Source organism: Diospyros lotus, chromosome 15 (assembly GCF_014633365.1).
Source record: "Diospyros lotus cultivar Yz01 chromosome 15, ASM1463336v1, whole genome shotgun sequence".
Lineage (NCBI taxonomy): Eukaryota > Viridiplantae > Streptophyta > Magnoliopsida > Ericales > Ebenaceae > Diospyros > Diospyros lotus.
The window spans coordinates 24,738,800-24,754,846 of NC_068352.1; the positions used below are offsets into that span (position 1 = coordinate 24,738,800).

At 34.6% G+C, this 16,047-nt stretch overlaps 1 protein-coding gene across 1 annotated transcript; it reads left to right on the plus strand.

Annotated features, from left to right (window-relative positions):
- The first annotated feature begins 214 nt into the window (after positions 1–214).
- On the plus strand, positions 215–897 carry LOC127792400 (uncharacterized). The gene has a single exon (XM_052322874.1). It carries the CDS (start codon positions 287–289, stop codon positions 491–493), a length of 207 nt encoding a protein of 68 aa, XP_052178834.1. The 5' UTR covers positions 215–286; the 3' UTR covers positions 494–897.
- The last annotated feature ends 15,150 nt before the right edge of the window (positions 898–16,047 follow it).

A 16,047-nucleotide genomic window follows, 5' to 3' on the forward strand; every position in this document is an offset into this window, starting at 1 on the left:
TTAAGATATGTTTAGTTGTGAAATTTAAAATAAAAAAATTAGAAATGTTGTCAGAGGGGCTTTAATTTTTTTAAATGTAATTTACATTTTCAAAAAACTCCAATTTGTCCCATCCACCGGTCCAAATCTCATCAAAGCTGCTCGAGCATTAACCGCTCCCCCGCGTCTATATAATGCAGCACCCAAGTTGTAGCCACTCCTATTCTTCAACAGATCGAGTTCAAACCTCGAAACAGAGCATCGAAGCGCAAAAGCCAAAACGCGGCCGAGACAACGCAAAACTGGGATGGTTTGCTTCTGTTTCTTGGTGGATCAGACGAGGAAGGTGAGGCGGAGCAAGCCGGCGGCAGGGATCTGCTCCAGGTGCGGCAGCGGAGCCAGCGTCGCCGACATGAAGACCGCCACCAGGTTCTGTTACGTGCCGTTCTACTGGAAGTCTTGGAGAGCCATCATCTGCACCTTCTGCGGATCCGTTCTCCGATCTTACAGATGAACTAACTTCCATCCATCGATATGGAATTTAATGAACTCTCTGCGTTGATTGCTGACTATCTGATCTATTCAGTTTCCTTCATTCGTCCACACATATATATAACTATGTATATTCTTTATCACTCACACATATAGAAGTTCAAGTTGCAGTGTATGGAAGAAGAAATGTGGTTATCTTGTAGTAGCGAAGCAGGAATGAATTTCTTTTTTTCTAATTTCTATATATTAGCTTGTCTCTTATTGTTCAGCGAGGTTTTATTTTTATATATTAATAATGAGTATTTCATTATTTTCTTGGTTAATCCAGAATCTGGATTAAATGTTTTCACCTTCTTTTTTATTATAACTTTTTTATCACTCCTCTACTACATTCATAACTAAGTCCGAGTGGAGGTATGTTCGAATTCTGACGATAATTTCTTTGTCAAGTTAGATACAAAAAAGTAACGGAGAGCCCTTCCATATATACTCTGATCAATTTTCTATTGTTATTGCACTTACATTAATTACCATCACGTTACATGACCCAAGAGCATTGCAAAACATATATCTCTGATGTTCTGTACGACGATGGGAATAACTTTTACATTTTAAAAATTACATTAATCATCTTCACTGTTTAAAAATTATATCATTTTATTAATTTCTCGTTGGGCAAAATAACCCCTCTACTTCCACTTTTTTTTTTTTAATTTAAACACTTAATTTTTCTATTATTTTGAAGATATCTTTAAATTTATAATTTCAGTCAATTATATTTATAATTTTTTATTATTTTAATTATATTTTTAAATATTTAAATAAAAAAACGTACAAATAAATGAACTAAATGTGAAGAACAGGATGTCAACACAATGTTTCAAGACGTCAAAAATAGGGGTCACAGTCACAATTTAGTAAAACCTCAAACGAGTCGGGACTACAGCAAACTAATATCTTAATATAAACTTGAATGGTGAAGAAGAGAGACCAACCACCTGACAGGAGGAAAAGGCGAAACCAACTACCTTGGGCAGGAGAGATAAATGAAGGCAAGGGCGGGACAACGACCTTGCCTGCTGTAGCAATGGCGAGAATAGCTGTATTTGAAGAAGCAGCCACAGCCAGGCAGCGTCGTGGAGTTACTGTCAACATTGCAGCCATCCATACTTCATGCTCCTGTATGCACGTGAAAATGGAAAGCCCTTTTAAAATTAGAAATGCTGTTGGGATATTTGGTTATGATAATCTTAATAATAATACTAATTATATATTAATATTAATACTAAATTAATATAATATATAATATATTAATACATAAAATATTCCTAAAAATATCACCTTTCAAAAACTGCAGACAGCTTGCAACTGGCGGCTGTACTAATAGGACTTAATATTTCTCCAGCAATACTACTGCTCACATCCTTTTTGGGAGACCGCCCACTGCACGCTACAGCTATCCTCATTTATGTTTGGTTGGTGCTTCCTGGAATTTAATCAGCTCTCCAATCCGTCTCACTGTACATAATAATATCCATATTTAATATAAAAGCGTGTTGTACAATATAAAAGTCTTACGAAAATTCTATTTGAAAGTAACTATTTTATTCCCCCACAATCACTTTTTAATATACATAAAATATACTTATTTAAAAATTTATTTTTACCCTCATTATTATAGTTACTTTCTTCCTCACAATTGCAACCACTCTCTCCCTTATAACCATTTGTTAAAACGAGTAAGATAAGAGGTCAGAGACGGATCCAACATGTGGACAAGGGGACAGCCCTGCCCAAGCAAAATTTTCACTATACATCACTGTACAGTGTATTAATCTTTGCCCCTTGTCCCCACCCCCTCCCCTCTCCCCAACCATTTTTGCCCCCTGCTTACATTTGCTAGCTCCGTCCCTGTAAGAAATATTAAAATAAATTTGAAATGTATTCCAATTAAAATATAGAATAATCAAGATAAAGTTTAAAAATATTTCAAGATTTATATCAGAGTGTTTGTTAAATTTTTTGGAATTCATTGATAATTGTATTTTTTTTCTTTTTATGTGTTTGTTAATGTATATGATAAGTACCAAGATAAGAGTTTTTTTTATCAAAATATCCCTATTATTAAATTTATGATTAAAATATTATTTTATGATTAATATGAATTATCAAAAAAATAAAAATAAAAATAAAAATTAATTTATTATTAGAATTATCATTAAAATTACAATAATTCCACCTAGATAATTAAAAATGGCCAAAACATATTTTCATAATAAATAATAAAATATAAAATTAAATAAAATAATTTAAAAATTGGTTAAATGAATTATATTAGTTAATAAAATATAAATATAGAGAGAGAGAAATTTAAATTTTAAAGATCAATTAAATGAATAATACCATTTAAATTTTAAAAATTGTCAAAATTTTAAAATGTATTAAATAATGTTAATTATAATACTTAAATAAATAAGTTTTTTTAATAAATTTAAATCTTTAAAATGCATTTAATGGCATTAACTATCCTGTAAGGGACATATAAGTAATTAAGCCTTATCTTGAAAGAGTCGGATAAATTTATTTGAGAGGGGAGATCAGATAAATTTATTTTGAAAGAGAGAGATAAGAGGTCACGTGAGGCTTTTTCAAAAATGGTCAGATAAATTTAATAAATACATTGGAAATACCAAATATCTGAAATGCTTCCATATTTGACATTTTCTCCCTCTTATCTTGATTAACAAACACCCCCTTAATGAATTACCCACGAGTCGCCATATGCAGTTGCCTATTCACATCGAAGACGATACGGCAAAGACAAAAATTAAATAGAAATATAGTCATAAAATAGAAGAATAATCGGGATACATCTAAACGCGTATACAAACACACACACACATATATACACAAACACACAATTAGAGAATCGAAAAATGCCAGAGAAGTAGTCAGGGAAGAAGGTTAGTCATGGCGGCAACCATACTGGCTACGATGACAGCCCTTCATGCCCCTCGAGTCTGGGGGTTCGAGCTCTTGCTAAAAAAGGCATTTTGATTGTCTTCTTCGACCAAAAAAGACACACATATATACATATTGTGTGTTTGGTTGTGATTTTGGATGATAGATTGGATACGAGTGTTGAATTTGTCTACAATTGGTATGATATATATATATATATATATAGTTTGAACGTTGAATGTGTCCATGAACATTGTATACACATACATATATATATATATATGCATATGCTTAAAATGTGGGTGTAGAACTTATAGTCATTTGAAGCTTCGGGAAAACTTGGAGTTTTAAACCCCAAGTTCGCAAAACCTTGTCGGAATCCCAAAATTTCTTAAACCCCACGAGAATTCTTTTATAATTTTTGTTTGATTGGTTTGTTTTTCTTTTTATATCAAGATAATTGTGAGAATGAAACTGCTTTTACATAGAATTAGATACAGAATATCCTATAATGTATTCATGTTAATCAAAGACTTAAAAGTCCAAAAATAAAATTTCTAAAGATAAATAATCTGTCATTACTTATCCCGCGATATCCTGTCCACAGACTAAATGAACCCTTATTATGGATTCTTTTTTAAGTATACAACACACTAATTATATTATACAATCCGTCCTTCCCTTGGTACACATAAAAATTCTTTATATTGTACATCACATTCCGTCCGTTGTACAATAATATCATGAAAACTTGGGTAGCATAGAATTTCACAATATTATATCGTACAAATTAACATATAAAAATTAAGATAAATATGATATAAAAGAATTAATTTAGTTGAATAATAATAACTATTATTGTCAAGATATAACAATAAATTTATTTAACGAAAAAAGTCGTCGCCAAGTTATCTGACTTTGCAAGAAAAAAAACAATCAGAGAGCGCAAAAGAGTCCTCGTGCTAACATTATGATACTTAAGTTAGACATTGTACATGCTAAAAATTCAAAAACAATATTTATAAAAAGATATGAAATAATTTGAAATAGCTCAGGATTAAGACTTTTATAGATAACGTCTATTTTGACTTTTCTTAACCTGATTGAAATTATGATTCTTATAAATAACGTTTATCTTATTTTTTTTAGAATATAATTCCTCATGAATGATTACTTATCTTTTTATAAAAAAAAATTAAATATCAAAATTATCTAATTTACACAATATAGACCTTCCCCATACTAGGGAAATGCTCTGGCGGCGATATTTCCCAGGCCACCTCTGAGGCTGCGACCAACTCACAGTCGCGGGGGTGCGTTACGTGACCAGTTGAGGTATGGGGCTGCGGGGGTCTGTCGGGTGACCAGCTGTGGCTGCGGGCCTCGTAGGGCCACGGGGCTGCCTAGGTAGGCCGCAGGGGCTGCCCCTTTGCGACTACCAGACCAGGCCGCAAGGTCTGCCACCTGCAGGCGCCCTGGGTTGCAGAGGTGCCTTTTGCGAACACCCTTTGCTGTCTCCTTTCTCAGCCTGTGAGCCATGTTGGCCATTTGCCACAGATCTCTTGTTACCTTCTATCGCCAGGTTGTCTTGATTAAGGTGAATTGATCCGTTTATTAATTTATTTTTCAGTATTTTTTTCTCATGACACACCAGTAATAATATTAATAATGGGTGGGTCCTACTTACTTGTAACATAATTCTTGTATGGAAAATAGAAAACTCTCTTGAGGTATAATGTATAAAGCCGTGCCAGCAGCCAGGCCCAGAACCTCAACAATATTGTTACATCCTGATTGTTGAGGCGCCTTTGATGTGTCAACTACTGTAGCTATTACACCTCTGTCTCCCATCTCTACTCAACTCAAAACAATTTGATTTTTAGAAGAACTCCATCTATAATTTCTTCTTACACATTTAGACTATCTTAATTACGATTCATACATCTTTATCCTGTTCAAAACTTGAGCTCCAGGAGGAGAAATAGTTGAAAAGAACCTACATTTGGTTCAATCTAATAACTTGTGTGGTTGGGGGTGGAGAGATAAAGAGTTTTGGAGAGTGATTATTCATTTATTTAGGATTATGGTTCTTACGCAATATTTTGTTGCTTATATTCTTGATTTCGACAGAAAAAGTAAATCGTAGGTGAACCTTTAGACCTTGTTTAATCCAAGTATCGAATTAGTTATCTACTAATATTAATTCTAGTATATCACTAGTTCATCACTTGACATATATTCTAAAAAGAGTGATATTTATTTATTTATTTTTTATTTTTTAGTTAACTTGCCATTACCAATGCTCTCGTTGTTTGGCCTCATGATTTTAGCAGGAAAAGTAAATTAGGAAATCCAGCAGATATGTTTCAACCTTTAGCACAATCACAAATGTGAAGACAATAAATATTTTTTATATTTTAAGATCATTCATTATCTACTAAATTATTTTTTTGACTAGAATTTTAACACAGAACCTAAAAATTCAAAAGGCTTAATATTCATTTATTTGATTGGGTGGGCGGGCGGGCGGGTTGGTTGCAACCTCGTAATAAAATTTCTGCTGCAGAATTGAAAGGTTTGGGAAGCCCATCATCTCTCATCAATTGTCCTTTGGTGTTGTCCTTTAGTGAATGTCATGTCTCTGTCTCTCATCAATGGTATTGTACCGTCTAGCGTGGAGAAAAGGGAAGAATTGGATATAAGTACCCGTTGATGATGACATAATGCATGACTTCTTGTACGTTATTATACCATAAAAGCAATAATATCACTTCCACCCATAGATGTTAAAAAAGGCATTGTTGGCCCATTAACGGAAAACATAGCTTTTACAATTTATAATATAAAGTATAAGTTAAGTTTAGTTTGTATTTACTTTTTAACATTGTATTTGTTGATAATAAAAATAAATAAAAAGAATTGATATATGTAGGTAGAAAATAAATAAGTTAAGTTTAGTTTGTATTTATTTGGAATAATTGTCCTTACACGGTTCTCAATATTCGTGTCATCAATTATGTCAAATAAAGTAAATTATAAGTTGGACCTTTGATTCTTGCGCAGAACGAGAATCGAACTCGCAATCCACCGGATTAATACTAACATATTACTTATCTAATTGCTCGATCTATGCCCTGAGGCTAGTTTGTATTTACTTGTTGATATGTGTGCAGTGGCGGATTTACATTTGAGTTGTCCTGGGTAGCTCACAATTAAAATTAATAAATTAGTCAAAAAAAAATTTAGCCCACCCAAAATATGTGATGTACAATTTTATATCTCAAAAAAAAAAAATTTCAGTCTCCCCCTACATAAATTTCTAAATCCGCCATGTATGTGTGTGAAATAATTTCTTAAATAATGAATAATGAGATGTCATTTAGACGATGAGATCCCCTAACTCGCTTAGTCTACGAACTATTTTTCAATATTAAGTAATGAATAATGAGGTGTAAATTAATAATAATAATAAATAAAATAATTAGTATTATTTTAAAAGAACAATATGATAAAATGATTCTTTGGATGCCAGAAATTTCGTCTAGGGAATCCACATTGATATGGGCATCAAATAAAAAAAATGTAAATAAATTGGTGACTTTTTAATTTGCATGACATAATTATAACCTCTCCACATTTTTTGTTTATTCAACTTTTATATTTTTAGATATTTTTCTCTAGTCTATATTGTCAATTGAAAATGATTAACTTTCTAAACTTGAAAACAAAAATTTAATTAGTGATTTTGCATATCAAAAGGCAAGTAAAGTAAAAATTAAATAATTTTTAATATTTATTTATGTTATTAAAGGGCCACCAAAATAACTCTTGCCTAAGAGTATAAATATTCTTAAAATCAACCCTAACAAGTATATAGTTAATAATTGAAAAATATTTTATTGGATTTGAAACATGAATATATATTTCACATGGTACTTCCCATGATAAAGACATACAAACATACCTTCATGATCTTTTTTTGAAAACTGTGTAATAGATTATGATTAATGAGATCAATGTCAATCTCAAGAAATTAAGAATTGTTATCGCTGCCTATCTAACTCAACTATAAATAAAAAAGAACTCATTCTTCTATATAACACACTTGGGATGACCGTCCTTGCGCGACCCCTAATGCTCATGCCCTCAATTATGCTAAAGAAGGTAAATCGCAAGTTGAGTCTTTAGTCTTTACACAGAGCAAGGATCGAACTCGCAACTCGACACTGACATATTACTTATCTGACCACTCGATCTAATGAGATCAATGTCAATCTCAAGAAATTAAGAATTGTTATCGCTGCCTATCTAACTCAACTATAAATAAAAAAGAACTCATTCTTCTATATAACACACTTGGGATGACCGTCCTTGCGCGACCCCTAATGCTCATGCCCTCAATTATGCTAAAGAAGGTAAATCGCAAGTTGAGTCTTTAGTCTTTACACAGAGCAAGGATCGAACTCGCAACTCGACACTGACATATTACTTATCTGACCACTCGATCTATGCCTTGTGGGCTTCTATATAACACACTTCAACCTTGCTAAAAAGGTTTGTAATTCTATTTGAGAATTTGACTTAAGCATCAAAGCATTTGCATAGAAAATGTCCTATGCTCTTTGATTGTTTCTTTTTTGCAAAAATCTTGAAGCCTAGAGATAGATTCCCTAGTATAAACTATATTGTTGTAATTGAACGACAATAATTAGTGTTGTATGTGGGAACTCAATTGGAAAGCCAAATAAAAACCTTTAAAATGGTTCACACAAGATCTCAAGCAATTGGAAATAAATAAAGCAAAGAGGGACATAACATTAATTGTTTTTTGAACCCTCCGAGACACTAGGAGACTCTCAGTGGCGACTCCTGGGGCCTTCGAGATTACCTCGCAAACTATCTCTATGAATGAGTATGAAGTCCTTCTAAAGCAGCATGAAAAAACACTAGGGCTCTCCAGGAGATCAAGATCTTCTTGTAGAGTGTCATGCTTCACACCTCACTACCATCAACTCTATATAACTATGTAAAGAGTGGGTAGAATGACCTAGCAAAAGACCTTGCAATAGAGTCTCTAGCAGGAGAATCCACCTTTTCTTAAAGACCTATTAGGAGAGGGGTGTTCAAGACCTCCCAAACCCAATCGGCAATGAGGAGTTAGTGTAGCCATAAGTCGAGATGAAGCTAGAATCGAATAGCCCCATAAAGAAAAAGTACCAAGAAATCGTGAAGAGCACAATTGCGGATGAAGTTAGGATCACATTAAGGAATCATCCTTGGAATAAGCAAAAGGCTAATAATGAATCCATCTTTAGTGCTCGTGAAGTCACAGATATGAAGAAGATAATTGAGCAAGTCTTAGAACAAAAAAAAAAAAAAAATGGTGCTAGTAAAAAAAGACCAACAAAGGGAGAGGATTCCTTTCACTCTTGAGATCATGGAAAGACCCTTTCCTTTCAAATTCAAAATGCCCCAAGTCGCCACTTACTCTAGAAAAAGGGATCCCATAATCATTTTTAGAATTATGAGTCGGTGATGTTATTGCATGATTGGTAGGGTGTTATTATGTGTCGAGCTTTTTCCTTAACTTTACTTTAATTGATCATGCGTGCACTTGGTTTAATGGCTTGGCTAAAAGATATTTCATATTTTGAGCAATTGAGAAAAGAGTTCATTAAGGCCTTCATAATTAACAACTAACGAAAAAATGATGTCACATACTTGCTTAGTATCTGGCAAAGTAGGAAGGAAATGTTGAAATTGTCATATGGTTGTGTGTGTAATTTTAAAATTTTACATCAAAGATGCACAATAGAAATCTACACAAACCATATGCAGCTTGAATATTTAAGCAATGCAACATCATGTCATATGTAATAAAATGAATGTGTACTTGAAGGCCCAATATCAAATGGGTGTAGAAACTATTTCTACACTAAGATTGTATTCTCTTTAAGTTGTGGAGGACCTAGTCCATCCACACCAAACAAGCCTTCCGAAATCAACTCGTCCTCATCTCGTGCTAACCAGAGGATGCCAAGTCACCAACACTCATTTAGTTCTCTTGGTTTTGTAAAATCTTTAGCTCAACACTTGAGCCATTTGCTACAAGTTACAGAACAAAGAGTAAAAGAGGACAATTAATGCAAAACGGAATGGCAAGAGGAAAACCTGTAACTCTCACATAAACCTACTTCTCTCTTCTTAATCTCCTATCTATTTGCTTAATCCAGGGGCCCAATAGCAGCCCTCATAGCTCCTTCAAAGAACATCCAAGAGAGAGACATTTGTAAGCCACTAAACCTAGTAAAGGCAATAAAAATGGTAAATCGTTTCTTTCAAGCTTTCGATTGGTTTTCCAACTCTTTGGAAAAATGATTGACCATCTCCATTAAACTATAGACCATTTTCCCAGCAATTGGAAACCCCAGTCAACCATTTTCAAAAGTAGTTGACAGCTTCAACTTACATGGTGCATGGTCCCACATATAGCTGCATCCAGTCCATTAACATTTAACGAACCCCTATCATTAATACTTAATGACATATTCTAACCCACCATTAACTATTAATGGTGTTAAGAACATAACGAGTGCACAGATTCTATTCTAGATGCTACACTTTACATTGTGTGACTTTTTAGGTTCCCCGCCTAATAGTAATCATATAACATCAAACCCTTTTGATACCGGTTGAACATTTGAACCCATCTCAAGAACTCTTAATCTTCTCAAGACGTTCTAATGGTCTTGTGTAGTATTTAGCAACGGTCCAGAACAATATAGAAGACAATGAATTTTAACTTTAAGCGAGTCTATTATAATTGATGATTACCGTGTAATACAATATTTCCATCACCAAACATCCTGACTAAGCAAGAGTCATTGAATGATAAACTCACAAACTCAATAATTATGTATTTGATCTCATCAGCGTGACTAAATGACACCTCAGGAAACTCTTTCCTTATTAATCATACTACCTTGGCTAAGGACTTTTCCATCACACTGACAGTAGAACACACAGGACATTCATCTCAATTTAAAGAAAATGACGAATCATATCCACAAGCACCTACCTCCATGCACCAGCAATACTAGACCACATAAGTAAACATCTCCATCTTACAGTTAAATGATTTGACTCATTAACAAATCTCGCACACCAATACACAAGACAACTGTGTTGTTTCAAGTTAAAGAATCAGTTACACAATAGCAACTTGATGATCAGATTTTTATCCACTATGCCATGTGATCAATCATTGGTGTCACGTTTAATGCGTTATTCTCCAACAACCACCCACGAGTTTACTATAAGCATCACATGTTATGTGGTATGTGACTCGCCACACTTAATCATTAGTATCTCATACAAATCAAGGTAGTAAACTACGTTCTAGTCCATAATTGATTAATTAGAATCCTTATCTGAAAAATCTAAGAACCTAGAACAATATTTAAGAAATTCCATTACCAAAGAAACCTGTAACATATTCTTAACACATTAAGAATGAGAATCTCAAAATAAGAAATCTAGGGACTCATTCATACAACAAACTGGAGAGTAATGAATAATGAAAAACTTGCATTTATAAATAGATACAAAGATACATTAAATTATTTACACGCATGCTATACGTCATCTAAATCTAGCATTAGAGTACATCACTAGCAAGAAACTTTTAGGCAATATGTGGATCGATGCATAAATGCAACCTCAGAGATTCAAGACTTGCAAGAAGGCATAGCACTTGTTGTAATACCCTCAAAAAACGCTTGCTCCTTTAGAGGTGTGATAGTATATGAGTAATTTTCCACCATTATCTTGCTTATTCACTCTCTCCATTTTCCATCAAAAGAAAGAGTATCAACAAAGGAAGAATTAGAAGACAGACCCAAGCAAGATGCCCCATTCTTCCTTGATATCAGAAGAATTGCCTTTTTCTACTAGAGGGTTAACTGGAAAACCTTCCTCCACAACTAAAAACACTAGGGATTAGTAGGAACTTGACATTTGCAAATAGGTAGGCCCCATTTAGCCACAGCTATGTTTCCATAGGTTAACACTTAACGAAGATGAAAAGGGTTTTATGAGAGTAGTCGATTGATAACCTGGCAGCAACAAACATAAACATCCTTAAAATAAGGCATGTGTCTTTCCTTCTCCGTCCTAACGCCATTGTAGAGTCGCATTCCAACCTATTAAAAGGTTTCACCATGAACCATCCAACTTTGAAGTCATCTACCTCATTTGGAAGGTCAACAAAAAAGTCTACAACTCTTGAGAGTCGTTGAAGAGTAAAAAAATCAATGTGTTTATCAACTTTTCACACTTGGTAAAAATAGATGAAAAGTTCAAGAATAGGCATCACATTTCTCTAGTAGCATAAAACTAAGAAAGTCAGTAGTTGGGCCCATTTGTTTAGATGAAGTTGAGCTAGGACCAAGCAACTCCCCCTCAAAAAATGTATCTTGAACTTAAAGATGGGGAACTGAATACTGGCTATCAATAAAGCCTTATAGACTCCTACACAATCTTGGTTGACATGGGTGTAACACCCCGACTTCCAAGGCATTAAAATATATGCTAGGATTTTTTTTTTCTTTTTATATACATCAAACATAAACTGGCAATAAATCCTCAACATAACCTTTATTTAATAACACTCCCAAACATAGTAAAGAAATGATACATTTTAAACATAAGCGGATGCAAGATCAGAATCTACAAGAAATCTTGAAAACATAATATGGGTTCATAACATCATTTACCCAACACATTTATTTAAAATCTAAATAATATAGCCAAATGAAACATATGGTCCTAGCCCCACATGGGACCCACAAAATTTCCGTCGCGATCAGGCCTTGATCACTTCTTTGCCCTTCTGGCCGCTTGCCTCGCCTGGAATGTGGAATATTCCAGGAATATAGTCTAATATTAGAAGATTTCATCTTCTAAGTGACGGTTAAAAAAGCATGAATGAATGATACATGGACGTTTATAAATAGATACATTTACTGTAACTTCCCTAGCCTACCAGTCCGGCACGGAACCTTAAGCAAAATCCCGAACCTTTGCAGGATAAACCTAACGTTGTTCCATTAATTGCCCTAGGAGAATTACGACTACATTCTTAGGGTAACATCCCAACCTCATGCACGAGTTTCAATATGTCAAGATATCGTGTCATGCATATATCACGACTTCTCATGCAATAGTATATGAACAAATATGACAAAATTGATCATAACATATATAAATATCATGCATAGAAAGGTAATCATATCGAATATGGGTTATAGGGACAAAATCACTCACCTTACACGAAAATCGGGATACCTCGAAAAGCATGCTAACTGCCTCGATTTGCGTGCCAACTTTGAAACTCGCACCAAATGTTACACCTCAAGTCCAAAAGCACCCTAGGCAAGATATTTATTTAAATAATCAATAAAACCTATTTTTCTTTAATTTTTTTTGCCTTTTTCCCTATTTTTCTTCAATTATTTCTCTCTAATAAACTAAAATAAATACATATATCACTATTTTTCAAAATATTTTTACATAGAAAATTCTAAAATAAATTTTCAAGAATATTAAAAAATATTCAAAAAATTCCAAGCCTGCATGCGCCAACACATGGTAGGGCGTGTGAGACTGACGCGTGGAGCCTACGCGTCGGTCATCTTCTTAGGCAACGACTTGTCGAAAAATCTGGCTTTTTACACCACGATGAAGCCTATGCTGAATCGATCCTAATGGCATAGGTTTCAGCCTGAAAGAACCACCGCAAGGCCCTCAATGGGCCGGCCAAACTCTCGGCCAGGCGGTCCGCCACCCACCTCCGACGAGCTTCGAAACCCCTTCATTTTTCAACCAAAATGCTTCAAAATGTACAGAAATAATCCTTACCTTATGGGAAACAAAAGTCCCTTATTTTGGTTGGCCAATTCGTTCAAAAATACATTTGATTTGAACCTCCCATTTTTGAAATTTTTGGCCATCAATGTGCTCTATTTATAGGTGATGTTGAAGCTCCAAATGGTCTTGGCCACCTTGCCCATTGCCTTAAGCGTCTTCACCACCCCTAGATCGACCTAAAAGCATTAATAATTGACTGCAAAAGCGAGTTGCAGGTCTCACCATTTTCGATTAGCTTTCTTTGCCGATTTTTTTTGAAAATCCGGCCAGTCCGGTGGCCATTGTCGGCTCATCATCACTCCTTAGCCCTCCCTGACCACTGCCCATGCAACCCCAGAAGCTTTCGGCGACCCCTCATGGCTTGGTCGGATTCCATGGCCAAGGTTTTCATTGTTTTGCATTTTAACCCAAACTGTTTTAGTTTTCTCAATTTGCCTCTTTTTCTCACAACCCCTAGACTTCCTTAATTGCTATTAAGTCCCTCAAGTTCATATCTTTCAATTTCCCTTTTGAAAATTTTGGAAAAAATAACATTTTGACCCCTTCGGGCAACTTTGAAAAATTACACTTAGGTTCGTTTCTTCATTTTGACCCTAAACCTATTCGTTTCTTCCTGAAACTTTTGAAAGGTTGTTCTGCTCGATAAACCGAAGCTCCCTGAGGCTTCCGTCATCTTTTCGGGAGTCTCCTACGAGAATTTGATTTTTCAACCCGATTCCTAGCTGTACCAAAAATGGTTCCTAACTCCATTTCTTTTGGTCCTAAAAATCATGCTTCGATATGCTCGTTAGAGACGTTCTTATTTCCTTAGACATTTAAGCTTTAGGGTCCTCCATTCGACTGATTCGGTAAATTTTTCAGGCTTTTCAGATACCATATTTCTCCAAATTTTTATTTTTCCCTTAAAATAATAACTCAAATTTCTTGAGTATTACAATAGGCAATACACAAATTCTCCCCCTAAGGGAAGTCTTAACTCATAATCTTCTGGAAATGCGAAATGTTCGGACCCTTGCAAGATCTAGCACAAAAAATCTAGACCTATTGCCTAGATTATCCATATATCCTGAGGAGTGGCAAGCTTCTGTGAATGTTTCATTCTCACTACCACTAAAAATTAGAAGATTCTCTTAAAGCACTAGAGGAGCTTACCAACAGATTTGAAGGTGAAATAAGAGAGCTTGAAGGAGACTTGATAGTGTTCGAGATTTCGTGGAAGACTAGATGGGACATAAGAAAGTTTGCGAGAGATTTCGATAGTCTTATGAAAGTTTTGAAGAACTTAGAATATTTATCTTTGATGAAAAGCAATGTAGATCATCCGATAGAGAACTAGTGGGAAACCTTGGCTTTTGGAGTAACGAGAGAAAAAAATTCAATGTGATGATCCTATCCTTTGGCAAAGAAGTTACTACTAACTAAAAATCACCCAAGAGCAAAAACAAAAAGACAGAAATAACAGATCCTTTCCCATAAGAGTCACCTGAAGAGGACAGTTTGACAAAATAATACTCTTCTCTCCAAGAAACCCTAAGAAAGAGTGGAAATCAATTAATGTACACATGGGTCTAAGCCTATGAACAAAGCCCATGAAAGACAAGCCCAAAAAGTAAACTATAACACCTTATTTTTCTCAAGCGTGCGTTAACCCAGGATTTCGAGAATATATATTTTTTTCTAACATACACTCAACATAAATCATTTTTCAATAATCCCAATTCTACATTCTCAGCATATCAAACATAATAATCAATAAACTAAGACAGGTAACATCATCAAAAATGCTGAAGCAAGATCGAAATCCCAAATGATACATAACTACAAATGCTTCATTTATAACATAGAAATCGTATCATAGTTTTATATCATATCTTCAAAACAAAATACATGATAACTCAATATCTCGCACAAAATCAAAGACCTACTATAGATCTAATATGTAAATAATGGCTACATCTCAATAACTTCTTTTCCCTTGGCGACGTTGCTTTCACTTGGAACGTTTGAATATTTCAGGGACAAAGTCCAAATTAGATGCTGAATCATTTAATTGAGAGTTCAAAATATTTTCATGAATATATGCGAGACCATGACCAACTGACATATCCCAACATATTCTAGTCCAAGAGAATCCCATACAGCGCTTAACCTATACTACAAGGAATGAGCAATCTCTCTAAAAGCAACATAACCACATTGACACATTGGCGTAACACAATCCTGACTTAAGAAGGGCAACATCAATGCATCTCCCCGACATCTCGGGAACAATCGTTATCACTCCCGCCACAAGAGGGTCAACATCAACACAGGAACCCGGCTCACCACAATCACGTCAGAAATTATATTCCCACTCAAAAGCATCCTGGAAAACACTACCTATTTCCACACACATGCCAATGCCATAACCACAACATGTAATGATGCATTACATAAAATGACATTTCAATACACATATTTCAATGCACATGTAAATAAACATTTTGGATGAACCATCTACAAGAAATCAACAATTCACATGCCAAAACCATTTACATAAAACAAAATTAAGTTTCGAGAAACCACTCACAAAAAATCGAGTTTGAAGTAGGAACTCTTACCTTGAATGAAACCTAGAACATCTCGATTCTTGCCCAACATTGATTCTCATGCTAGGCTTTTAATGGTTCTCAAATCCGAGTCTCAACA

Coding starts and splice junctions, on each gene's coding strand:
- LOC127792400 (XM_052322874.1), top strand. CDS start 287: ATGGTTTGCTTCTGTTTCTTGGTGGATCAGACGAGGAAGGTGAGGCGG.